This window comes from Equus przewalskii, chromosome 14 (genome assembly GCF_037783145.1).
Source record: "Equus przewalskii isolate Varuska chromosome 14, EquPr2, whole genome shotgun sequence".
Taxonomy (NCBI): Eukaryota; Metazoa; Chordata; class Mammalia; order Perissodactyla; family Equidae; genus Equus; species Equus przewalskii.
Window position 1 is genome coordinate 83,488,627 of NC_091844.1, and position 25,665 is coordinate 83,514,291.

The 25,665-nt window shown below is 43.1% G+C and overlaps 2 protein-coding genes across 4 annotated transcripts in view; one reads left to right on the plus strand and one right to left on the minus strand.

Annotated features, from left to right (window-relative positions):
• The window catches only part of CPSF3 (cleavage and polyadenylation specific factor 3), a 40,650-nt gene extending 28,129 nt beyond the window's left edge, over positions 1-12,521 (minus strand). The window contains exons 1-7 of one of the 2 annotated variants that reach the window (XM_008535156.2): positions 12,296-12,521; positions 7,803-7,866; positions 6,303-6,400; positions 5,502-5,630; positions 3,841-4,018; positions 2,269-2,358; positions 218-368 (exon numbers count right to left, since the gene is read on the minus strand). In XM_008535156.2, coding sequence (XP_008533378.1) covers positions 218-368; positions 2,269-2,358; positions 3,841-4,018; positions 5,502-5,630; positions 6,303-6,400; positions 7,803-7,866; positions 12,296-12,345 — 760 coding nt within the window. In that variant the 5' untranslated portion in view covers positions 12,346-12,521. Of the gene's footprint in view, positions 1-217; positions 369-2,268; positions 2,359-3,840; positions 4,019-5,306; positions 5,631-6,302; positions 6,401-7,802; positions 7,867-12,295 lie in introns of both variants that reach the window. The other variant, XM_070573290.1, reaches the window with a different exon arrangement.
• ITGB1BP1 (integrin subunit beta 1 binding protein 1) lies at positions 12,499-25,504 on the plus strand. 2 transcript variants are annotated; one of them, XM_008535155.2, is made up of 8 exons: positions 12,499-12,742; positions 15,761-15,871; positions 17,073-17,176; positions 19,989-20,067; positions 21,399-21,535; positions 23,909-24,001; positions 24,540-24,689; positions 25,245-25,504. In XM_008535155.2, the coding sequence occupies exons 3-8, from the start codon at positions 17,105-17,107 to the stop codon at positions 25,314-25,316; spliced, it is 603 nt and encodes a 200-aa protein (XP_008533377.1). In that variant the 5' UTR covers positions 12,499-12,742; positions 15,761-15,871; positions 17,073-17,104; the 3' UTR covers positions 25,317-25,504. The 2 variants fall into 2 exon arrangements, with proteins under 2 accessions (XP_008533377.1, XP_070429392.1); XM_070573291.1 differs by lacking the exon at positions 12,499-12,742 and adding an exon at positions 12,828-13,110.
• The last annotated feature ends 161 nt before the right edge of the window (positions 25,505-25,665 follow it).

Genomic DNA, 25,665 nt, shown 5'->3' on the forward strand with positions numbered 1-25,665 from the left:
GCTGAAGGCAACTAGAAAAACATGCCATTTATATTCCTAGTACCAGTGCATGACAGTCGCTGTCTCTCTGGGCTCTTCCTGGCACCAAATCCCTATTTTTAAATGCAAAAACTGAAGACCAGAAGGGCAGAATATCTACCCACGCTCATACAATCATCTTGATGTCATGGCACTCCAAGATATTGACAGTCTCCCAAGTGGAAAGGAACAGGCATACCTAAAATCAAGAGCAGCTCCTGAGCCCTGCCAAGAGCGAAGACAGGAATGAGACCTCTGCCCCCTCTGTTCACAATATCGTGAACCGTGTTACAGAATCTTGCTTCTCGCTCTTCACGCTTCTCGTGGATATGGGTCCCGTAAGTAGATTCCTAAACAACACGTTAGAAGTATGAGACCAAGACTGATGATTTCCCAAGAACACAAAAGGTAAACATCCGTGAAACACAGAAGCAAAGTGATTCATCTCTCCATTAGCAAGCTATTTACTTGAACGTATATTGTTATAATACTAATTGGAAAGCAGAGCAAGTAAAAATGTGAGAATTTAGATTTGGCTAAGTAGTAAGAACTTTTCAGAAAACAGAATTAGGAAATAAGTCCAAAAATGTATCTTCCTTTCTCAAGATAATTTTGCTATGTCTTTTTTTTTCCAAAACCATTTTGCTTTTTGTGGGTTGGAAAAAGGTTATTTCTCCCACCTCTGATAAGTCAAAGTTTATAAATCAGAAACAGATATTGGGGCTGGCCTGGTGGCATAGTGGTTAACTTTGCACGCTCTGATCTGGTGGCATGGGGTTCGCCAGTTCCAATCCTGGGCGTGGACCTACACACCACTCATCAAGCCATGCTGTGGGGCATCCCACATAGAAGAACTAGAAGGACTTACAAGTAGGATATACAACTATGCACTGGGGCTTTGGGGAGGAAAAAAAAAAGAGGAAGATTGGCAACAGATGTTAGCTCAGGGCCAATCTTCCTCACCAAAAAAAAAAAAAAAAAAAAGCAAGCAAGCAAAAAAAGAAACAGATATTGTTTCTTATAGTTCTATTTAAGAATATCCCCTAAACCTTACTATTTGTGGTCTGCTGACCAGCAGTACTGGCATCCCTGGGAGCTTATTAGACATGCTGAATCTCAGGCCCCAGCCCAGGCATTCTGAATCAGAATCTGTTTTTAACAATATCACCAAGTGATTCATAAGCACATTAAAGTTGGAGAAGTATTGCTCTAAAGTATTAGATATAATGAAAACAACTATTTTTTTCTGAGATTTAAAAAAAACTTCCTTTAAATTAAGGTCAGTTTATATGCTGGGTATACCACAAGCTGAGCCAAACTGAATTCACTCACAACTTGTTGTTTATGGACAGCAATATGCATTGGTCCCTCATACTTGGGCAGTTGGGGGATTCTGTAGATGGTGAGGGAGAAACAGACATCTCTTCCACCTTGAACTAAACATACTTGATATTCCTTTTTCCCTTTAATTGAAGTATAATTGACATACAATATCCTACTCATTTCAGGTGTATATCACAGTGATTCGATATTTATAAACATTACAAAATGATCACCATGACAAGTCTATTTACCATCTGTCACCATCCAAAGTTATTACAATATTGTTGACTATATTCTCTATACTGTATATTTCATCCCCATGACTTGTTTACTTTATAACCGGAAGTTTGTACATTTATACCCCCTAATCCCTTTCAGCTATCTTGCCCACCCCACTGATATTCTGACATATACCATAGGCCCCAAAGGTTTCTCTCCCAATCCCTGACCTCACTGTCTCAACACACATTTATTAATTTGCTCCTCACCAACCTCCCTGTGCACAGAGCTTCTGGACAGTTAACTTTTTTTTATTCTCTAGGACTTGCAATCTAGCAGGCAGACAGGACATACACATATAAATTCAGCAGGTGCTACGAGCCAAGAGATAGTCCCATGGCAAAGGCAGTGGGCCACACCATTTCTACACAACCCCTAAGATGTTCTCCGAATTTGGGGTAATTCACCCAGACAAAAATCTTTAGGAGATAACATATCATCTCTGATATTAGACAAGAGTAAATACATTTAACAGCAAGAAAGTGGAGCTGCATCACAAAGAGAAGCCAGAAAAATTAATTTGTACACTAAATACAGATACATTTATATCTGGTAACATACTATGAAAATGAGATCACGTATTTTTTTCCCACTAGAAAAAATTCTGCTTCAATTACACTGATTACAATACAGTGCATGAATACTTACAATGATAAGAATATCAGGTTTAATATTAGGAATTTCGGCTGCCATCAAGTGTCTATCTTCTTGTCTTGAGAAATCACCTGTGTACAAAAGCTGTGAAAGAAAAAGCTAGAAAGTTAGGATTCTGGAAGGCTTCATTTTACTAGTGAATAAACTTAGATCATAAAATCTGAAAGCGAAGTTCAATTAAAAAAATAGCCTACAACTGATGAAATTTAGATGTACTGCTTGTGTCTAACTTCAAATGTGTAACGTAGTTCACTCATAAACGATCCAGTGTTTCAATTATCATTCTAACCAGTGGGAATCATATACTCCCACAATCATTCCACAAAGATAACCTGTATATTAATAAACTTAAGAAGTGCTCCAAACATCTTAGAGAAAAACGGCATGATGAGGAAAGAGATCTACTGAGCTATATGGGAAAACCATCTAAAATGGAAGACAAAATCATAGGAGGGCGTGCATCAAATTTCAAAGGGAATTTAGACCTGCATTTGTGCTATTTTCTGCTTATTTTTTTGTGCCTTTGAGCAAAGAGCAAGAATAAATGATTTGGCAATACACAGCACAACTCAATGTGTAAAAATCTCGAATATGGGGCTGGCCCGGTTGTGCAGCAGTTAAGTGCGCACGCTCCACTTTGGCAGCCCGAGGTTCGCTGGTTCGAATCCTGGGTGTGGACATGGCACTGCTTGGCACGCCATGCTGTGGTAGGCGTCCCACAAACAGAGTAGAGGAAGATGGGCACAGATGTTAGCTCAGGGCCAGTCCTCCTCAGCAAAAAGAGGAGAGGAGGATTGGCAGCAGTTAGCTCAGGGCTAATCTTCCTCAAAAAAAACAAAAAAACACCTCAAATATATGAGCAGTCGCTAAAAATTTAGGACAATATTACACTAGAGTGTTGGTTTTCAACTCTGACCGCACATAAGAATCACGTAGAAAATTTGAAAAGAAAAGGTGAAGGCTACGCCCTGAGATTTTGAATGAATCAGAATTTTAAAAAGCTCCCTACGCGATTCTAAAGCGCAGCCAGAATGAAGAACTGCTGCTCTAGTCAGTCCCGAGACCCACAGGCCACCCGTGTTTGCACAGGTTTCTCAAGACGCCCACTAGTCTTTCTCACCAAGGACGTCTAAGACCTTCCTGATTCGCCCTCTTCCCTGGTGCAGTCCACCCTCTTTGGGGGCTTACATGTGGATTCTAAAGCATCAAGAGGACATGAATGCCACATAGTCGGGTTTGAATGTTAAATAGACACAGCCACAAAGAAAGCTCTTCCCTAATCAGTTTTCTAAATAGCACTGAAAAGGGATTAATCCCCTAACAGTGTGAGGGAACTTCACTCTTTTGAGATACTTCTTTTCTCTTTTCTCAACCTTCACCTAAAAAGTATTATAATGGAGGTATGAACTATGATATTGAAAAGGAAAAGCATCAACTGAATTTTATCTGATGTTTCAGTGTTTTGACACCCTGCAAGTCTTCTGGAATTTTCCTTAGTACTACTTCGTGGCACAAGGCTCTGCACTGACTTCTCGCAGGGAGGAAACTGCCAGGGCTGGAGCGTACCTTCACGCCTGCGATCTCAATCATGAACATGGCAGCTCCCAGGACGTGGCCCGCGTGGTAACACCAAAACTTGATTCCTGCAACTTCCTTAACTTCGTGAAAGTTGATGGTTTCAATTTTGTCCATGCTCTCTTCCAAATCTGTCTCAGTATACAGCATGTCATCTGCTGATATATTGCTAAATTTGTAAAGATGCCAACAAAGAGAATTAAGGGTAAGCTTTTTAAAAACTCTTTGAATGCAAGGAAACTGTCTGTGGATGATATATCCCCAACGTTCGTTTTTGTTTTTAAAGATTAGCACCTGAGCTAACAACTGTTGCCAATCTTTTTTTTTTTAATTATTCTCCCCAAAGCCCCCCTAGTACATAGTCGTATAATCTAGTTGTGAGTGCCTGTGGTTGTGCTATGTGGGATGCCACCTCAGCATGGCCTGATGAGCAGTGCCATGTCTGTGCCCAGAACCTGAACTGGTGAAACCCTGGGCTGCCAAAGCGGAGCGCGCAAACTTAACTACTTGGCCATGGGGCTGGCCCCCACAACGTTATTTCTTAAAATTATATTGTATGGATTACACTATTTAGAATCTCTCGGACATTTTGTTTATCTTTTTACCCTGCAATTACAATAAAACTGTTTAGTGTGTACAGCTACAAAGCATGATTTTAAGCAGAGCACACAGTAAATTAAGGCAAAGTCCTCTTTAGGAAACTATTTCTCAACCTTTTTTCCTGTCCCAACACTCTTGAGAGATAAACTCACTCACATACATTGAACCAAGGGATGTGAAAAGATTTCTCTACAAAGTATAGCATAAGTTTTCTCCCGAAAATTATGCTAATATACTTCCAAAAAAGCAAAAGAGACTAGTGGTTAAGGACACAGACTCCGAAGCCAGACTACTTGGATCCAAATTCCAGCTTTGTCTCTTGCCATGACCCTCACAGGCAAATTAGCTAACCTCTCTGTGCCTCAGTTTCATGATCTATAAAATGGGATTCATAAGGGAACCTAAAACCTTAGCTTGCTATGAAGAGTAAATGAGTTAACATATGTTAAGAACTGAGAACTGTGCCTGGCTGTGGTAAGCATTATTTAGTGTTAACTAGTATAATTATTACTAAGGATAACTCTTGCATTCTTTTGCATTTATACATGAAGAATAACAAATTGCATCTTAGCTACCCTTAGAATATATACATTTAATAGTAAACTTCTGAATGCTAATAATTTGTGCTGTAGATATTACAAAAATGCTCCAAACTTTCTGATAAAGGAGATCTTCCTCTTGCAACTGGAAAAAACTTCCCCAGGGAACTTTTTCATTTAAGGTAGTTAGTTTACTTTGACCAAATAATCTAAAATAAGATTTCATTATATATCACTGTATAATGTACTTGGTCTTAAATTTTAACAAAATTATGAAATTCTACTTATAAAATATTGTTATCATACCTTACAACTTACCTATATTATAAAGATTTAAAAATACGTAAAAACTACATAAAGACTTGAAGGCCAAGAAGGTGCTGATGAATTGTTACTGAATGACTAAATTATTGACATCCTTCAGAATAAAAAGAGAGTATCTTATTTCAAAATGCAAAATAATCCATATCTTGAACCGTATGTATTACGTAGAATCAAATCCATGTAATTTACCTAACTTTGACATAATCTGAAAGAAGCCATCTATAAATAGCTTTTGTGGCATGAGTCATAAATGTTCTTCCTTTGAAACTTGTCTTCTGTAGAAACCAGGGCAAAGCTCCACAGTGATCCAAATGGAAACTTAAAAAGAAACAAAGAGATTCTGTCAATTCTTAAAATAGAATCCTGATGGATACTATATGTATACTATATGCATACTAGATGTAATGAAAACTACTGTAATAAGTTCTATGTAACAAGTGCATACTGATACTTTTAAAACACCAAGGGTAGGTGTGTGCAGACGGAAAGAATAACGCATCCAGTTCTAGTGTAAGAAAAAGACAGGAAAAGTATTTTTTAAACATCGAAATACTTTACCACTGATCGTTAGAGACGGAAGAGCACACCCAAGCCTACTCTCTGCAGCAGGAATTACAGCAAGCACTTCAGTGATATAAAGTTGGAACGCGTCACTGCTTTTAAATGAAATTCCTATGGAAGGTGATAAGACAGTGACCCCAAGGAGATATTCTGGGAAAGGACTTTCCTGGTCTCAAGTTTTACAGTGATCCAAGGCATGTGCTGTCTCCTTCTCACTTACTTGAGTGGTAGGAAAGTAAGTTTTTCATAATAAACTTCTCTAACCTGTGATGACAACATGGAGTGCTGTCTTAGACTTTGATGTCTACAATATGCTTTCTGGTAGAAACTACTGTTTCCAAACACCAGAATTTTAAAATCTTGTAAAGAAATGATCCTTATAGTAAAAGTCCTTGAAAAACAGTGTTGTTCATAAAGAAAAAAACTTACTGACTGATTAGCAGGAGATCAATCTCAGCTGGGTCAATTAAATCGATATAAGGAAGAGCATCCATTCCTTCTAGCCCAGGGTGGATCCCACAGTCCAACTGAAAGAGAAAAGAAGATCACAATCTCCTACACATTTTATTAAATTCATCCAATAAATAGACAATATTTATGACTGATTCATAACATACAGAATCAAGGACTCTATACACTAGCATTTGGAATGCAATTCTTATTAAATGTGGCAAATATGCCATTACCAATTCTAACTTCCCCAACGAGTATAAAATATAGCTGACACTTAGGGTCACAGGACACAAAATACAAGACATCTTCTTAACAGGCACTTTTTGTAGTCACTCTAACAATGAACGAACTCTTTTTCAAAAACTTTGATATCAGAAGATGGTGAGCATTTAAAAAGTTTATAGATTTACTACTACCAGATCTAACTATTATGAGGAGACAGTGATTAGAACTGGGAAGTTTCCCTGATCAGGGCAGTATAAGTATTTTAAGGCATTAAGGAATAAATTCTATTTTTTTTTTTTTTAAGATTGGCACCTGAGCTAACATCTGTTGCCAAGCTGCTGCTGCTTTTTTTTCTTCTTCTCCCCAAAGCCTCCCGGTACATAGTTGTATATTCTAGTTGTAGGTCCTTCTGGCTCTGCTATGTGGGATGCTGCCTCAGCATAGCTTGATGAGCGGTGCCATGTCCGCGCCCAGGATCTGAACCAGCGAAACCCTAGGCTGCCAAAGTGGAGTGTGGGAACTCAACCACTCAGCCATGGGGCCAGTCCCATGAATAAATTCTTAAGAGTCAGTCATCAATGAGTTATATACTCATTTTTCGGATGTTACTACCAAATTAATATAACAAATGACTAAAAAGACAACTATGTCTGGCATATTCCTGTTCTTTTAAGATTGGGAGAAACAGAGAGGTGGAACCAAAGGAACATGATGAGCCACTGAACTGCCTTTCTAACGAGGACCATAGAAACCATCTCTTCTCATCATTCCATCTTTCAGATAAGGAAAGGGGCTTAAAGGAGCAGTCTGCCTTCCCCAAGGTCAGGGGCCCTACTGCTAACTTAGGCATCTAAGCTGCAAACCAGTTGCAGCTACATCACATGCTGCACTGGGGCGGCTGGAGCTTGGTGTGTGTTTGGGCAGCCAGTTCCTTGGGGGCCTCCAGTGTGACTGGGGCAGTTGGGTGTCCAGACCCTCCAAGACTGGAAGAGGGACTCTGAAGAAGCAAGAGTGCAGGAGATCTGCTCTGCTGGACAATTTTACAATCTTGGTCTCTATCTTCTCAGTTTTGTCAGATCACTAAGTAGAAGTGTGTATTAGTTTTTCACATTTACATTATACAGCATAGTTTATATATAAAAACAATGACATTTTCCTGGGAGCTAAATAGATAACTAGTGTACTAGAAAAAACCTAACACCCAAAGCAGACAGAGTCATCCTGTTAACCTGACTACAAAATAGTAATTACCATTATTTTTCTTCCTTTGAATTCCAGAATAATACATGATCTTCCTACTTCTTGTCCAGCTCCACTGTAAACATTTAAGGGGAGAAACAAAAATGATTAAAAAACAACCAAAATCATGCCCAATAAATTCAAACTTTTTTACAACTTAAACTATGCCCCATTTGATGACAGCAACTCACTTGAGGCCGATGAGACTTCCACAAAATTATAAAGATTGGGAAGAAGAGTGTTAATGTGAGAAAAGATGAAAAGTGACCTTCGGGAGTTCAGGGATTTTTCAGTTGTTAAAACTGAGAGAAGGTGGTACAAATCCGAGAAGCCCAAAGGTTAAATTCAGTCTTCCGAACGTTAGGGTTAATTATGCCGTACTCAAAATATAAGCCAGCAGTGATACAGAGTATTCAATAATACTTTTAGAATTAGCGCTGAAGTATAAACCCATAAGCACTTCAAAATTCTTTCATTTTCTTTAAGGTCCTATATGCATTTGCCAAATAGCTTAAATTTAAGTAGACATCTTACTCATTTCTGTGAACCTCAGTCCCTTTCCCTTCTTCCTTCTGTTGTTTCGTATATTTGATACCAAGTACCTTCAACAATTTTCCTTTCTTCTTAAATGAATAAAACAGCCCTAATTTCCAATGATCACAACACTTTAAGCAAAACCTCACCTGGTTTTCAAATCCCTCACCTCCTTTGCTGCCTTTCCCCACCTACTCTAGGTTGAGTCGCTCACTCATGCAACATTAAGCAGCTTTTATTTGCCAAGCACTGGATTAAGTGCTGAGCCCATGGAAATGCCTAATACTAGGACCCTGACCTCAAGGAACTCAGTCTACTAGAAGACACACGTGAGACATCTATCCTCAAACCGAGGTCCTACCTCCAAGCAGGAAGGCGACAAAGAAAATCAGCCATGGCGCTACCATGAATTCCTGGCCTTTTCACTTTAATTGGCCCTCTCCGTACCCCCTTAAGTGTCCCTAGCTCAGTTTTCTCTTATAGTTTCCATAGCAACTATTTCAAACTTTCTCCCTTTTCCTAAATTTTCCAGCCCTCTATCCTCTTCTTCACTTGGGGCATGGGCCTTCTCTGCATCAAAAAAATACACAGTTCATTTGCCAATTTCCTCAATTTCACTTACCAGCCCACCCACATCTTTTCTCCTTCCATTTCTCCTGTAAGAGGAGAACAGACTCTCATTCTGTCTAAAGCAAATCTTTTCACCATGGTTCTACACTCTATACATCCCCTCCTTCTGAGGAACTGAACACTGCTATATCATTGACATTTCCCTCGCCATCCTCTCTTTACCACTAGAATTTAAACATGCTGCAGTCATTCTCATTCCAAAATTAAAACCCCTTAATTCTAACCTCATTTAGCTCCCACTTTATTCCATTTCCCAGCCTGCTTCCTAGAAGAGCTGTGTACACTCTCTGCCTCTCTTTCCTCACTTCCACTCGCTCAGTTCACTGCAATCTGGCTTTTCCCAGCCACTCTTCCGAAACTGTCCTTGCAAAGCAGCTCTTTGTTGCTAAGTGCCAACAGCCTTTTTCAGTCCTTATCTTACTTGTTCTCTTGGGAGCCTGTCACCCTCACTCCTCATTCCCTCTTCCAGCCCTTCTCCCTTGGTTTCTCTGACTTCATGCTCTCATCCTGTCCTGCTGGTTTTCCTCCAGTTCCTTCACACTCAGCTGCCTCTGCCCACCCTTCATATGTTAATATTCCAAGGGTTGTCTCCTCGGCCCTCTTCTCAGTCTTTGCAATCTTCATTCTCACGTTCTTGACACGTTGGTGATTTCCAAGTCTATATTTGTAGCCCTGATTGTTCCTCTGAATTCCAGACCTCTAATGTACACTTGGGGTTTAGGTATCTCTACTGGGATATCTCACAGGCACCTTACATTCAAACATGCCAAATGAGTTCTCACGTCCAGTCCCCTGTGCTTTCTCTTCTTTCTTCCTGCAATGCTCTGCCCTCAGATATTGACATGATTGGCTCCTCTGGATCATCTGGGTCTCAGTCCAAATGTCACCTTCTCAGAGGCCTTGACTACCTCCTCTCATCTGCCCTTCACGCCATTCGATCGTAACACAACTACATGGAATTATTGCATCTACTTACTTATGAGTTGTTTTTCACTATTAAAATGAAAGCTCCATAAGAGCAGAAACATTGTCTGTTTTGCTCACCACTGTATAGTTACAGTAACTGACATGCAGTAAATCTCAAGAAATACTTATTGAATAAGTAAAAACTCCCAAATTATGAACCTTGGAAACATTATGCTAAGTGAAAGAAGCCAGTCACAAAAGGTTACATATTGTAACTCATTTTTATGAATTGTCCAGAACAGGCAAATCTGTAGAGATGGAAAGTAGATCAGTAGTTGTCTAGAGCTAGGGAAGTTGGGGGAAAATGGGTGAGATTGCTAATGGGTACTGGGTTTCTTTTAGGAATGATGAAAATGTTCATTAGACAGCAGTGATGACTGTACAACTCTGTGTATATATTAAAACCCACTGAATCGTACACTTTAAATCTGTGAGCTGTATGTGAATTACACCTCAATAAGGCTGTTATAAAACAACAAAACTCCCAAATTTACCCCAGACTTGCCCCATCTCCTGTACTCCTTAAGTGACTAACATGACCATCTACCAGTTGCCCATCCTAGGAATCCGAGTCACCCTAACACTCCTCTCTGCCCTGCCTGCCTTCCACAACTGCACCTTCCAATGCATCGGATCGGTTACAAAGTTCTGAAGGTTTCATGTCCTTACTCTCTCAAATCTTTTCTTTCCAATCCATTGTTGCTCATTCCACTCATTCCAAACTCTCACTGCTTATCACTTGGGTCATTTCAATTTCATCCTACTGGATTCCTCCCACTTAATCCACCTTTTATTCATCTGCTGTACTGCTGCTAGGAGCGATCTTCGATCTTCCTAAAACATAATTCCCACTATGTCCCATCCCTGCTTAAAATCTCTCGTTGGCTCCATGTAACCGACAATAAAGTCCCCAAATCCTTAGTATGTATACAAAGTCCTTCATAAGGTGGACCCTGACAGCCTCTCACCTCATGTGCTCATCTTTCAGCCACAGCCATGAGGAAACTGGCCACAACCTGTGACCACTCTCATTTCCACTCCTGCCACTGCCTCTACCTGGACCATCCCTGCCCTCACTCTTTACCTGTGTTTAATTCCTACTCATTCTTTAGGACTCAGCCCACACATCATATTTTCCAGGACATATGAGATAGTATTTTCTTCTTAGTCTGTCAGAAATCCCTTTTCTATCCTCTCACGGCACTGAGTGCAATGTCCATCTGTACTCTCTGAACAGGTACCATTTATTGAGCACCTACGTGATCTTTACTCCTCATGATAAGTGTTGCTCTATTATTCCCACATGAGGAAACAGGTTCAGTGAGGCTGCTGTCCTAGTAAGTGACAGAAGTGGGACTGGACTTCAGGTCTGACTCCAGAGTAATGCTCTCCTGCTATTCCAGACTATCCCTCCAGTACCTTCCACTTTGCACTGCAATTCCATTCAAAGGGTGAACTCAATGAGCTCAGCCCTCTGTGTCACTTGTATCCCCACGGGCTGGCCTGGTGCTTGACACCTGCTCAGTGTTCGCTGAGTACAGCGAGAGATGACAGGTGCCAACGAAGCAGTGGGAAACTTGTGTTATGTCCCCAGTAGGCGCTCACTGAGTCCCTACTGAGGCTGTGCAAAGGAGATAGGTTCCTCCTCTCGAAAAATGCACACCTTCGTGTGGGGCTAAGATCTAACAAGAAACACATGTTTGTGGATTCGAATTGCCCATTAGAAGACAATAAGTTCTCCACATTTATATTTCCCCTTCTAAGCAGCATTCCAGATCTGTGAAGTGCTTCCGACAGAAGGCCCTGTCCACTGAAAGACCAGCCTTCTTATGGACAATCAAGGGCTGAGTTTTTGTCCTTCTCTCCAACTTTCTACCTTCCTTATTCTGCTAGGGTCTGAAGTCAGAAGGTCAAAATCACAGCAAGTCCCTAATTTATTTCCTCTCTCTCACGTCTTGGCAGATGCTAAGTCCTGGTGGTAACAAGAAACAGACGCAGTTCCTCCTCGCACTACTATTGCCTTTTCAGGCCCTCATCTCACCCTGCCGTCATCAGCATCACCGGTTCCCTCAGGGTTTCCCACTCTTTAGGTACAGGCGCCCAGCGGCCCCAAAGACCTTTTTTTTTTTCCCGCCCCCCAACTCCAACACTCTCTCTCCTGAGCTTGAAGAAAAAGCAAAATCCCATTCAACCTAGCAGGCTCCTTCCGATCAACAGTTCTCCGAACCCCCTCAGCCAGAGAGCCTGGCCGCAGCCGCGGACCGAGGGCAGGCAGCCGAGGCACGCCGGCGCGGGGCCATCGAGGAGCCAGCCACCCGGCTACTCCTCGCCCCTCACAGCCCGCGGCTTCTCTCCCTCTCTCGCTGGTCCCTTACAGGGGTCGGATCAGCAGCTGGTCACTCTCCTCGGCGGGAATCGCAGACATCTCGGAAGTCTGAAGGAGCAGTGAGGCGAGGAACCGGTTGCCGGAGTCTGTCTAAACTGGAAGCACAGCCACAGGGAACCAAAGAAAGAACCCCATCCACACAGAACACAGCTTCCGGCACTCCAGCGCCCGCGACACTAGGCTCCTCCCCTCGACTTCCGGTCGGAGAACTCCGCTCGCGAGGTTCCTCCCCACGGGAGTCCAGAAACCTGGGGCGGGGTCAGGACTGCGCCTGCGCCACATGCCGGAGGTGGAGCCCGGTGGATGGGGCCCCGGGGGGCCGGAAAAGGTGGCACTGGACTAAGAACTGGAGTGCCTGCTGCGGCGGCGGCTGCTGGGGCCGTAGGTGTCTGACCCCCACCGCAGTTGACCCCAGGGATGGGCCAGCAGCTGTGAGGTGAGAGCCCTGGCTTCGCCGCGCCCGGGCGGAGCCAGGCCGGGAACGCGGGCCCAGAGGGCGGCGCCGGCGGGGAGGCCGCGCTGGGGCGGATGGGTGGGGTCGCGGGGGCGGCGGTCTCCATCCACGGGGACCTGCCCTCCTCGGGTTGGGGACCCGGGTACCGAGGTGGTGCGGGGTGGGCGGCCGAGGCGAGAGCGGGCCCGGCCTGAGGGAGGAGGCGGTGCTCCGGTGCCCGTTTCCTGTCTGGGCTGGGACTGCAGCACCTGTGACGACGGTGTCGTGTGCGGATCGGTCCCGTGGGAAGGGCGACGGGAGTGGGGCAGCCGCAGGGCCTCTTCCCGTGTCAGCCTCTGCTTTGTGGGGCGGTGAGGAGCACTCACTTTTGGGGCTTCCCCTCCGCTTCAACCCCTTTCCCTCACTGCAGAGGGCAGGCGTCGTGTCTGCCTTGTTTACTGTCATCCTGCGCACCCGCACGTGGCAGGCGCTCACGACAGTGAGGGATACGTGGGGAGCAGGGTGGGCTCCGGAAAGAGCTTTGGAGCCAGGTCTGTCTAGGTTCCAAACTTGGCCCACCCACTGTTAGCCTGCAGACCTTGGGCGAGTCGCTTAAACTTGTAGCTTTGGCTGCCTCGTTGGAAAGGGGCTGAAATAGGCAGCCTTGCGGGTCTGCAGTAAAGAGCGTTAGAGGTGTGAGGTACAGCACCTAGCGCTGGGCGGCGCCTGGAGGTGTTCAGTACAGGGGGGTTGTTATTTGGCGGTCATCTCCCAAGAAGTTTCCCCAGTTCTCTAAGCATGTCCTCTCCCAGGCTGTGCCAAGCATTGGGAATACAGAGATGAACAGCCTCGCTCCTGCCTTTGAGAGCTCACAGTTCAGAGATTGAGATAGAGGAGACCATACCAGACTTTACAGTGTATGCTATGATTATGCTGTGATCGGAGTGTATACCCAAGCTGTGGAGGACAGGTCCCTTAGCCCAACCTGGAGGTCCAAGGGAGGCTTTCTAGAAGAGAAGCCTGAACCGAGTCTTGAGAGCTAAGTGCATACAAGGTGGAAGGGCATTCCAGGCAGAGGGAATGGTGGGAGCAAAGCATGGAAACGTGGAGCATAGTGCATGCTGAGAACCTTGAGCAGCTTCACACTCCTTAGAGATTAATGAAGTGTGAAGATGAGACTGGAGAGGTAGATGGGAGCCAGGTCATAGAGGACCTTGCATGTCCTGGCGAAGAGCTTTTGACTTCGGTCTCTAAGTTTGGGGAGCAGCAAGAGATTTTAAGCAGGTTAGTGGCATGGGATTTGAATTTTAAAGAAATCATTTTAGCTGGAGCTTGGTGGAAGATTTAAAGTGGCACAGAGTCCGGTTGGGCCATGAATTCCTTAAACTGCATTCCAGACTTTGTGCATATGTGCATTTTTATGGGTTGAGGAGCCACAGCTTTCATCAGATAATGAAAAAGTACACAGCGATGGTCTAGTGATGTAGGGCCCTATTAGAGACGTGGATGAGAGAGCTCTTCAGGTGGTTTATGCAGTGGCTCTTGGTGCCTGGTTGGATGTGGGGCCTGGACGACAGTGAGGAGCAGATGATTTCCTGGTTTCTACCGGAAATAATATAATTTACTGAAAGGGAGAGGCGCAGATATGGAGGGGAAGCTGATGGGTTCCGTTACAGGCATTTTTGCATTTAAGTAATCTGTGGAACGTCCGAGTGACAATCAGTATCTTTAGCCTCATTTTTATGCATGAATAATTTAGAGACAAGAATGATTTGCTTAAGAGCATGCACCAAAGAGCAGCAGCTAGCAAAGGCTTCAGTAAATGCTTTTCTCCCCCTGGGCTCCTAGATTGCTGATGAAATGAAAGTCTTCGGGAGTTACAAAGTCTTCACAGTATAATGCGGTGATTTTCAAATCATTCTAGTATTTTAAGGATTTGAAGAGATGCTTCAGGATTTCACTAACAATAGAATCAAATTTTATTTTTAAATCACATTCTAAATGGTTATATATCTTGAAATATGTATTTACATATACTTAAAATATAATGTGCTTAAATATGCTATACACCAACATTTTAGCCCACAAGAGACCGCTGACGTGCTTCTTGATGCTGCTGGGTTAACCCAGTTTTGTGCAGACCTTGGAATAAGGCTCTCTTGCCATCTCTTTCTTACAAAGAAGTATCCACTGATGGCCAGGCTATCATTTGCAACAAGTTGTTATCCACGGTGGCCTTCTATTCGGTCTCCCTTTTTACTCTGAGCCTGTGTAGTTCGTTTCCTACCCAGCAGCCAGTCATCTTTCTAAAACAGAAAGATCATATCACTTGACTGCTTTGTAAAAAGCCTCTAGCGTCTTCCCTTAAACCCAGCCTGCCAGTCCTCCTGCGGATCCTTCTCCTTGTCTCTCACTCTCCCTCCTGCTCCTGCTCCAGTCCTGTTGGCCTCAGGCGTGTTCCCGCAGGACCTTTGTACTGGCTGAACTCTCTACCCAAAATGCTTTTCCTCCGCGTGTGTGGCTGCCCTCACTTTGCTCAGGTCTTCACTCCCACTTCCTCAGGGCATTTTTTTCTTCCTGAAATATTCCCCCTTCCCTCGGTCACTTGTGTCTCCTTGACTTGTTTTCGTTTCCCTCACAGGGATGTGTGTTTCCTGACAATGTGTTTTCTGTTTGGTTTTCTCGTGGGTCTGTCTCCTCTCCCTGAGGTCAGGGGCTTTGTCTGTCTGATAACGGATGTATCCCCAGCACCTGGTGGGTGCTCACTCACTACTCAGGACTGAGTGAATGAATCAGATTTTCCTGCTATTCCACAGATTAAGCAAAAATATAGAAATAGGTTGGATGATGAGGCTGATTAAAAAGCTTGGGCTCAGGAGTACGTCTAGGGTAAGTGGCCCAAGGTCAGACCCTAGTGAGTGGACTTACAGTGGGGTCTCCAAATACAGTGGGAGAAACTGTTCCCTGGAGCAGGGATATTCACTGATCACCCCTGCTCACCCCTTCTTCTTCCTTCACCAGGTGCATTGTTCTTCTGACGAGAATTGACCATGTCAGAATGAAAGGAAGCCATCTGTGCAGACTGCTATCTGTGGAACCTTTGAAGACGATAAAATAGTATTCGATTCTATCGTAAGCAGATTCCCTTGTTTCTTCTGCAGAATCCAATCTTTGGTAGAAATTTGCTAGGTTATCTTACTCATATATCCTCTTGAAAGATGGGTCACAGTTCCCTCATCTGTAGAATGGAGATGACAACTTACCTTCTCTAGGCCCTGAGGGTGGGGGCCTGGAGGCCTGAGCATACTATGTGGCACAGACAGACCCTTAGAAAACGTAGGAGCAAATGCATGTGACCCCAGGTTGCCGTGAGGATAAGATGGGACAGTGTATTCGGAAGTACTTGAACTATGAAACATTGTGCAGGCTAGTTAATAATCTTCCAAGTATAATGTATGTGCACCCATGAATTGGACAAGGGTAAATCATTCATTTAAAAAAAGATAGATGTAAGACTGACTCTGGGAACATTAAGGTCACCTCCTTCCCTGGCCTTACTGAAACAAGTAGGAATGTTCTTATGTCAGCTTTTACCTAAAGATAGCTCAAGACTTCAAGAAAAATACACGTTTCTGAGGAGTATGTATGTCTTCTGTTCTTAGCCTGACCACCAAAAGACTGTGAACCTGAGACAGTCACTGAATCTCAGTATCTTGGTTGATAAACTGATGTTACATATTTTACTGATGTCTTGAATTGATTAAAGAGAAGGAAGGCACTTGAATATCTTGAGGACTAGAGGACATATGTCTGCTACTTCTGAGAACGGGGCTTTTCACACCTCAAGATATAAGAAGGTTTCTGCCTTTTTGATTCATTGGATTAGATTTTTTTTTTTTTTTTTTGAGGATGATTAGCCCTGAGCTAACTACTGCCAGTCCTCCTCATTTTTTGCTGAGGAAGACTGGCCTTGAGCTAACATCCGTGCCCATCTTCCTCTACTTTGTATGTGGGACGCCTACCACAGCATGGCATGGCTTGCTGTGCTGTGCCATGTCCGCACCTGGGATCCGAACCGGCGAACCCTGGGCCGCCGAGAAGCGGGAACGTGCGAACTTAACCGCTGCGCCACCGGGCTGGATTAGATTTTTGAAATTTAAAAAGAATAAAAAAGAATAGTATCCAAATTTTGTGGTCAAAGGAAGATGTTTATGTCTTAAGTAAGAGGAATATACCGTGGAACTGGAAGGAATTGATGATTTTTATTCCTATTATGCATAAAGTGATTAAAGTTGTTTTTCTTGATACAGCTAACTAACATTTGTTCTTCTAGGGGAACTCTTCTGGATCAAGCTATGGTGGAAAATGTTTCGGAAAGGGAAAAAACGACACAGTAGCAGCAGTTCCCAAAGTAGTGAAATCAGTACTAAGAGCAAGGTAGGGGAGATGGAATTAGGACGGGATCATAAGTCAGTGAGAATTTTGTTTCTTCTAACTGATACTGCGTAAAGGGTACTAACCATGGCAGACCTGATATTCTTCACACTAGGTGTGTTTTAGCATCCATTTTGTGAGGTAGACACACATTCTGTGCTTGATTTAATTTTATTTTGTTTTGGTAGATTTTCTGAAATTCTCAAATCCACTAACCTAGATGGGACAGGACATATGATTTGTCTCACTGAAACAAACACTGATTTTAAAATTTTTTACACGATAGGAATTGAAGGCAATTAAAGATTTGTGGTGTGTGTACATAACTGTAATTGTTTACTTTTCAGTGAGTTAGTTGGATCCTGAGGCAAATGCTGCAATTAGAACCCTTGTAGGGTATTTGAATGTGAAGGGACCTTAAAGTCCTGAGTCCTAGTCCACTGGACCTGGTCCTGTGGTTCCTACATTTTTACTACTAAAAAGCCTCTTTTTTTTTTTTTTTTTTTGTGGTGAGGAAAATTGGTCCTGAGCTAACATCTGTGCTAATCTTCCTCTATTTTATATGTGGGATGTGTCCACAGCATGACTTGATGAGCAGTGTGTAGGTCCATGCTCGGGATCCAAACCCGCGAACCTCAGGCTGCTAAAGTGGAGCGTGTGAACTTAACCACTATACCACCAGGCTAGTCCCTAAAGAGCCTTTTGATCATGTTCCACCCTTGTGAGCTCTGTGTGTGTGCTCAGTGCTGGGACTCGGTGAGGCAGGAGGAGCCCATGGCCCAGCATATAGGGAGTAGCCCCCTCCAGGAGGATGCCTCACACTAGCCTGTGGGCACCACACTGAATAGTAATGGGCACACCTCAGTGAACGAATACACACATGATGGCCATTCGGAATTTCCAGTCAGTGCATCACTGATCTGATATGCTAGCCAGAAGCACAGACACTTGCATTTTGAAAATCCTTTGCAGTCTTAGGGTGGGAAAATTAAGTTTTCTTTATGGTTTTGAATCCTGAAGCCAGTCAAGAACCTCCCTGCTGTTACCTTACCTGTGAGGACCCTGGCCTGGGAGTCAGTGGTCTGGCCTAGCTTCGTGTTTTCTAGATCTGAAAATGGATAAAGGGAGATGTAATGACTTGCTGCTGGCCGAGTAGGACCAGAGCCCTGATTTTCTGATTCCTGAAGGCCCTCAATAACTCGGGCAGGCGGGGCGGTGGGGCGGGAGAGCTGCAGAAGGGACCACGTGCCACGGCGTGAGGGTCTTACCCTGAGCTGATGGTGAGCCTCGAGTGGTTCCTAAGCAAAGTCGTGACTGTTAGATTTGTGCTTTAGGATGACGTAAGCTTTTGTTGTTGTATTTCTGAACATGGGAAAAATACGGTTTCCCCCTTCCTCTTCTCCTTGCTCAGAGGGTCCCCAGCTGCTGGTGTTTCCTATGCGGAGAGGCAAGGTGCAGCACAAAAGCTCACTCTGCTACTCACTTCGGGCTCGTGCTCGTCCCGGGAGCCAGTCTGCATGTGTGGCAGCATCTCAGTTCCCACTCCCCTCCAGCCTCCCATTGAACATATAGGTTATTTCCAGTTTTACTACCACACAAACGTGATGAAAAGACATCATTTTAGTACCACACACAAAGAGATGAACATCTCTGTACGTACAGCTCTGTCCTCAGATTCCAAGACATGCAATTACGAAAAAGGGAAGAAGCATATTTAATACTTGATACATTTTTGCAATCACTTGCAATCACCTTGAGTCACTTCTTTTTTCTTTTTTGAGGAAGATTAGCCCTGAGCTATTTTTTTTTCTTTTGAGGAAGATTAGCCCTGAGCTAACTGCCACCAATCCTCCTCTTTTTGCTGAGGAAGACTGGCCCTGAGCTAACATCTGTGCCCATCTTCCTCTACTTTATATGTGAGACACCTGCCCCAGAGCATAAGTTGACACGCAGTGCCATGTCCGCACTCAGGATCTGAACCGGCGAACCCCAGGGCACCAAAGCGGAATGTGCAAACTTAACTGCTGCACCACTGGGCAGGCCCCTTGATTCACTTCTTAAACGTTGAAAAAATTTGAGTGTACTTTTAAAATTTAACTTTGATTTGAAGTGCAAAAAGTTGACCAATTTTTGAATCAAAAGTTTTCAGAGTGTTATTTCTGAAGAAATTAAGCACATGGAGAGTATAAAATTCTGTAGCACAAACCTCACTAACATGCGTGATTCTTTGTGTTTTGGGTAACAGTTCTGTTGGGGTTTTTTTTGCGATTCACCTTGACAGTTGTGCTCTGGTCCGCAGTCAGCCCGTGTGGCCACTGCAGGCAGTGCTAGTCGGAGCAATCGCAGGAGGCCTGCGCTGGAGAGCTAGGGTATTTCCTAGGTGTACCCTTGGGTACATCACTTCACCTCTCTGGGTCTCGCCTTGTTTATTAAACAGGATCACACTCCCTGCCTGCTTTCTGCACAGGGTTCTTTTTGGGTTCAGTGGAAATAATGTGAAAGCAAGGTGTAGGTTTCCACATACAAAATACCCAGTATCTCGTAAGGAGACGGGCAATGGCTTTGATTTAGATGGGAGTGTTGGAACACGTATCCAGTATTGTGTTACGGGAAGAGCAGTTGGGATTATCTATTTTGAAGTTTGTTATAGAATTTGTCTAGAAAAATCCATCACAGTCCATCTGCCTGAATAATTGACCTGATTTTGTACGTGTCGCTTCAACTATAATAAGTAATTTGAATGCTTGGTAGAGAACTTGAGAAGATAGTGCTTCTAATTATGCTTTTATTGGTATGTCTGTCTGTTAATTCTCAGTCTGTAGATTCCAGCCTTGGGGGGCTGTCACGATCCAGCACTGTGGCCAGCCTCGACACAGATTCCACCAAGAGCTCAGGTACAGCGCAGGGTTGGATCACTTACTGTCTACCTTTTAAGTGATGTTCATACAGTTTTACCAGGGTAGCACAAGGAGTTCTTGTGTATTTGGGGTTTTCTTTCTCTCCTCTGCCATTTTTGACAAGAGTTTAGAAACGGCTCGAGATCTGGTGGAACGTGGGTTGGGGGTGAGGAGTGATTGGTGAAAACCATTGCCTTAGTTGGCTAGGGCATGTGGGCGAACTGCTCTTAACTGGTCCTAGGGCAAATGTGCAGAAAACATCGTGGTAACAACTTAAGTTTCAAAATAGCTTTTTAAGAAATGGTGTGGCAAAGCATGAATTATGTTGTTTGGGGGGTGTAGGACAGATGTTGCTGATTAAAAGGAAGAAGAGCTGTTTACCCAGAGATCCACCAGCTCCTAGACATCAGGAGCACGTGGTAATTAAGGGTAGACTCTGTTACAGACCCTTGCAAACATGTATGCAGCCACCCAAAACGAGAGCTCTTTAGAAATCAAAAGATTGCTTCTAATCCACCTATCAGCTAGTGTCTAATGGGAAGTATACTGTATTCATTTCCTTGTCTAAAATCCTTCCACTTTTCCTTTTAGGATCATGGACTAGTCAATCTATAAAAGGTGGGGGGTCGGGTGGGTGGAGAGAAGAAACATACGATGTCAAAGAATACGGTAGTGTAAGGTCTATTATCTTTACTTCCAGATGCCTTTAAAATACTAAAAATGTGGGTACCTTTTTAATACATAAACACAACCTACAAGGAATCCCATAGTGTCCCCTGCCCGTGGCAGACATCGAAAATCCTTTGTGGTAATTTTGTATCAAACTGCATAGCATACGCACACTTCTTCCACCCGGTACCATCTGTTTTGTGAAGGGACTTACCGTCCAGCATGATTCCTTCTACGTTAAAAAAAAAATTGTCTGGTCTTTTCCGACCGAATGCTGGAGGCAGACCAGGAAAGAAAGCTAAAAGCTAACATGGTAAAGAGGGAGAAGAAACCAAAAAATCATTAAATGTCATTATGCTCTTTAAAGGTAATCATTACCTAGTTGACATTTTATTTTTGTTTTGAAGTGAAGGATATCAATACTTAATTTATTCCTATTGAGATTTTTATACACTTAGTATATTGTGAGTCACTGAGGAAAAGGCTAGTGAAATTTTAAGTTTTTTCCTATTACATCAAAAAATTTTGGATCAAAAAACTTGTTATTAAAGTGTAAGTTCTGATGACACAGTCTCTTACTTGGGAAGGGGTTGAGGATACCCTGTGATGCAGCTATTTCTATTGAAGTCTTACTATTATAATTTTTCTTTCATCTTTAGGACAAAGCAACAATAATTCGGATACCTGTGCAGAATTTCGAATAAAATATGTTGGTGCCATTGAGAAACTGAAACTCTCCGAGGGAAAAGGTCTTGAAGGGCCACTAGAGTTGATAAATTATATAGATGTCGCCCAGGTAAAAAAAACCAACGTTTAAATTCCCTAAGATTCTAGAGAGTAAACTCACAGCTTTGGAGAAAGAAGTTTACTCTTCCAGGTCTTCTCACTGTCTAATCCTGAAGCCACACTTTTCATGGTTAAAATATTTACTGAGCACTGCAGTTGTAGGCGGCATAAGGAGCCTTAGACATGGAGTCACACGGGAACACAGAGACACTGCTCCTTCTTCGAACAGGACTTTTACTTTTTCTGGGGCTGACTGACCTCCTTGTTTAAATGAGGAGCTCAGTGCGGTGACTGGTTACATACCATAGGTTTGTCTTTTAAAATAGTCTGGCAAGACCTTACTGTATTTCCAGTGAACTAGTTTCAGCTCTTTGAATAATCTAATTCACAGTGGTGTTGATGTACCATATCTATGTATTCGTACCTTGTTTCCAACAAGAATTAAGGTGAGGTGGGTTTCAAGAATATATCCTGGGGGCTGGCCCTGTGGCCGAGTGGTTAAGTTCGCGTGCTCTGCTGCAGGCGGCCCAGTGTTTCGTTGGTTCGAATCCTGGGCGCGAACATGGCACTGCTCATCAAACCACGCTGAGGCAGCGTCCCACATGCCACAACTAGAAGGACCCACAACAAAGAATATATAACTATGTACTGGGGGGCTTTGGGGAGAAAAAGGAAAAAAATAAAATCTTAAAAAAAATATTCTGGACAAGAAGATAATAAATCAATATGAAGGAAAATTAAGACAAATCAAAGGTATAAGGTCAGTGCATAAAATATTATAAGGTCTAGACACTTGCCAATGGTGGAAGTGGATAAACCAAAAGGCTTAATACTATAGGGTTGGTAAATTACTTGCCAAGTTTCTAGAAAATGGAATTACATTGTTTGTGTTCATTAACAAAGGGATATTACTGCAATGGGAAGATTCCTTTATCAGTTCAGTATCGGTTACTCTTTTTTTTTGAGGAAGATTAGCCCTGAGCTAAGATCCTCTTTTTGCTGAGGAAGACTGGCCCTGAGATAACATCTGTGCCCATCGTCCTCTATTTTATATGTGGGACGCCTGCCACAGCATGGCTTGATAAGCGGTGTGTAGATCCGCACCCAGGATCTGACCCAGTGAACCCCGGGGCACCAAAGTGGAACTTGTGAACTTAACCACTGCGCCACTGGGCCAGCCCTATCAGTTACTCTTAAGAATGTAGGGTCTCTTCAATCATGGAGAATGGGATCATTAAATATAATGTTTCATATCCTCATGAAAGTAAAAGAAGTCTTTTCTGAGGGAAATCAGCGAATCTAATTTGCCAATTAGCATAGAACTCTTGGTAGTCTGAACTAATATAATTAGTATCCTAGCCTTTAGTTTGGAATGTAAAGTCATTTCAACAGTGTGCAAGCAACAACTAATCTAAGTATTTTACCAAAACGCTGCTAATCCTGTTTCGCCTGAAAAGTGCCCTCGGATTATTTTGATGCTGATAAGGACTGCTCAATTTCTTGTATCACCATATAACTTGGGCTTGTTACAATTCCATTATTGGCAATAGCATTACTCCTATCCCATCTTTTGATCTTGGAATGCTTTAAACTACTGTGGGAAGTGACAGGCAAGAGGTGATGGAGCGGTGTGAGGATCCAAGATCAAGGTGTTTGGACACAGCTCATTTACTGTAATTTCTTTCATGTAGGCAGATTGTTCCACAAAAACATTCACGGTATGAAACGTCTACTGATTGCTAACAATATCTTCTTTATTTTAGAGAAGAGAAGTTGGGCAGTATTCTGACTTAGGAGAGAAAACTGGATGATTTGCTAGGGAAACCATCAGGTGTTATCTGCTGTTTTACTTAATAGCTCAAAGTACTGGTGATACTTTTGAGAGCTGAGTAACCACTCTTCAAGCACTGTTTACTTGCCTGAGGCCCTGGGGAGAACTAGACATATCAACACCTGGGTGAGATACAGAATGGCTGAGAAAAATAGTTCCTGCAGCTGTGTTCCCTGAGCGTTTCATGTGCTGACGTTAGTATAAGCTCTAAGTATTTTAAAATCTAAACACAGACCTTTATTTCTCTAATGTGAATATTTTAACCTCACTGGGATCTGTGGAAGTTCCGCAGTTTGTAATGAGGGTTAACACCAAGACAAGGGGATGGAACAGTATTCATGGAGTGCACGGATCTGAACTTTGCTGATTTGTGGGCTGAAAAAAAAAATGGGGAATATTTTTCTTTGGCCTCTTTGGAGAGAAATTCCTGCCAGGCTCTTGTGTACTCCGCATTCTTTAAAGGGTTCAGGCCAGATAATAAAATTGACTAATCAGACTTAACAATGTAACATAACTTTTACTGTATATCATGTAATTTTTTTTACTTTAAAGCAAGATGGAAAGTTGCCTTTCGTTCCTCTGGAGGAAGAATTTATTATGGGAGTTTCCAAGTATGGTATAAAAGTATCAACATCAGATCAGTATGTAAGTAATATAATTTATTAACGGAAAAATGTGTTTTAGGTATTAGAGCCCACTGGTAGTCAGGTGTGCTCATGTTTGCAGAGTGGTTGGTTTGTAAACCTTCCTGGCAGCTGGTCTTAAGTGACCGATTTCGTAGGGTGAATGAATAGGGGCTTCCTTTTGCCTCTTCTGTGTGGTAGAGCACAAGCCAACACCCCCACTGCTGGCCCCTAATGCATTCTCAACTCGGGACCCCACACCACTTCAGAGCAGCTGTCAGCTTGGAAGCTGGGCAGAGAGAACAGGCTCATGAACTTAGATCATCTTACTCCTGTCTTTCCGGAATTTAAGTAGGAAGGTATAATGCTGACGGCAAAGTGCCCCATAACTGAGCATATGGAACATGCCTTTGGGTGAAAAACCTATAAAACTACTTCCTGCCAGATCCATGGATAGATATGCTGTTTGAAGCCTCACAATAAATTCTGCATGGGAAAATGTTAGAAGAATGGAGACACATGTAAAGTAGTCTCATCTTTCTTTTTCCCAACTTCTGCAGGATGTTTTGCATAGGCATGCCCTGTATTTAATCATCCGGATGGTGTGTTATGACGACGGTCTGGGGGCAGGAAAAAGCTTATTGGCTCTGAAGACCACAGATGCAAGCAATGAAGAATATAGCCTATGGGTTTATCAATGCAACAGCCTGGTGAGGTTTTAAGTTACCTTGGATAGTCTTTATTCATCAAACGGAGTGGTAAAACTAGAGACTATTTACAGTCTTTGCAAAGGCTGAAGAGATGCTCTCCATTAGGTATCTAATATCTGGTATAATATAATGAGGGACTACCAGGCCCTGGGTCAGCCAGCTGTCCAGACCTCCTGCAGGCCAGGAGCAGCACTCATGTGCGGGGATGGGAAGGTTCAGGGTGAACAGAAAGCAGATGAGGGAAAGTGGTGTGTCCTCCAGCTGCAGAGGCCCCCTCCTTTTCTGTACGTTGTTGTTCTGACTGGCCTGTGATGGTCCTAAAGGCCGTGGGTCCCATGTGTTACCTCCCGTGCAGTTCTCCAAAGGAGCACAGGAAGGGAGCACGTGATGTGCTGTGCTGATGCAGGCAGGCTGTGTCCTGGCCTTTTCAAAACTGGTGAGGTGCAGGTTTAGGAGAGCTGTGATGGGGGTCAGATCTATACTTTTTGCTGGTCAAATTAAGTTCAGGAAGAGATTTATGAACACTCTCTTACTGTATCTTTTCACTTAATGTAGGAACAAGCACAAGCCATCTGCAAAGTTTTATCCACCGCTTTTGACTCTGTATTAACATCTGAGAAATCCTGAATTCTGCAGTCAAGTGCAAGTCGACTTCATGTGCAAGTTCAGATGTCTTCTAAATAGTTCTGTTTTCAATCTGCGATGATGTACTAATACAGAAATAGGAAGTGATCCCTTGCTCTAGATTTTCTGAAGAAAATGCAGTGTAAAAATATTGATCTTTTGCTTTTCTATTAAAATGTCTTATTGAGTGAGTTAACTCTCAATGAAGTTATTTACTTTCTGGGACAAAAAAAGAAATCTCACTTGTCGCTTTTAAACACAAATAAGCTTAACGCCTAAGTGTCAGAGAAGTGCACTCAGTGAGTAATCAGCGTTGAGACTTTGTGAGGAAGACTAAGGCAGTCTGCTCGGC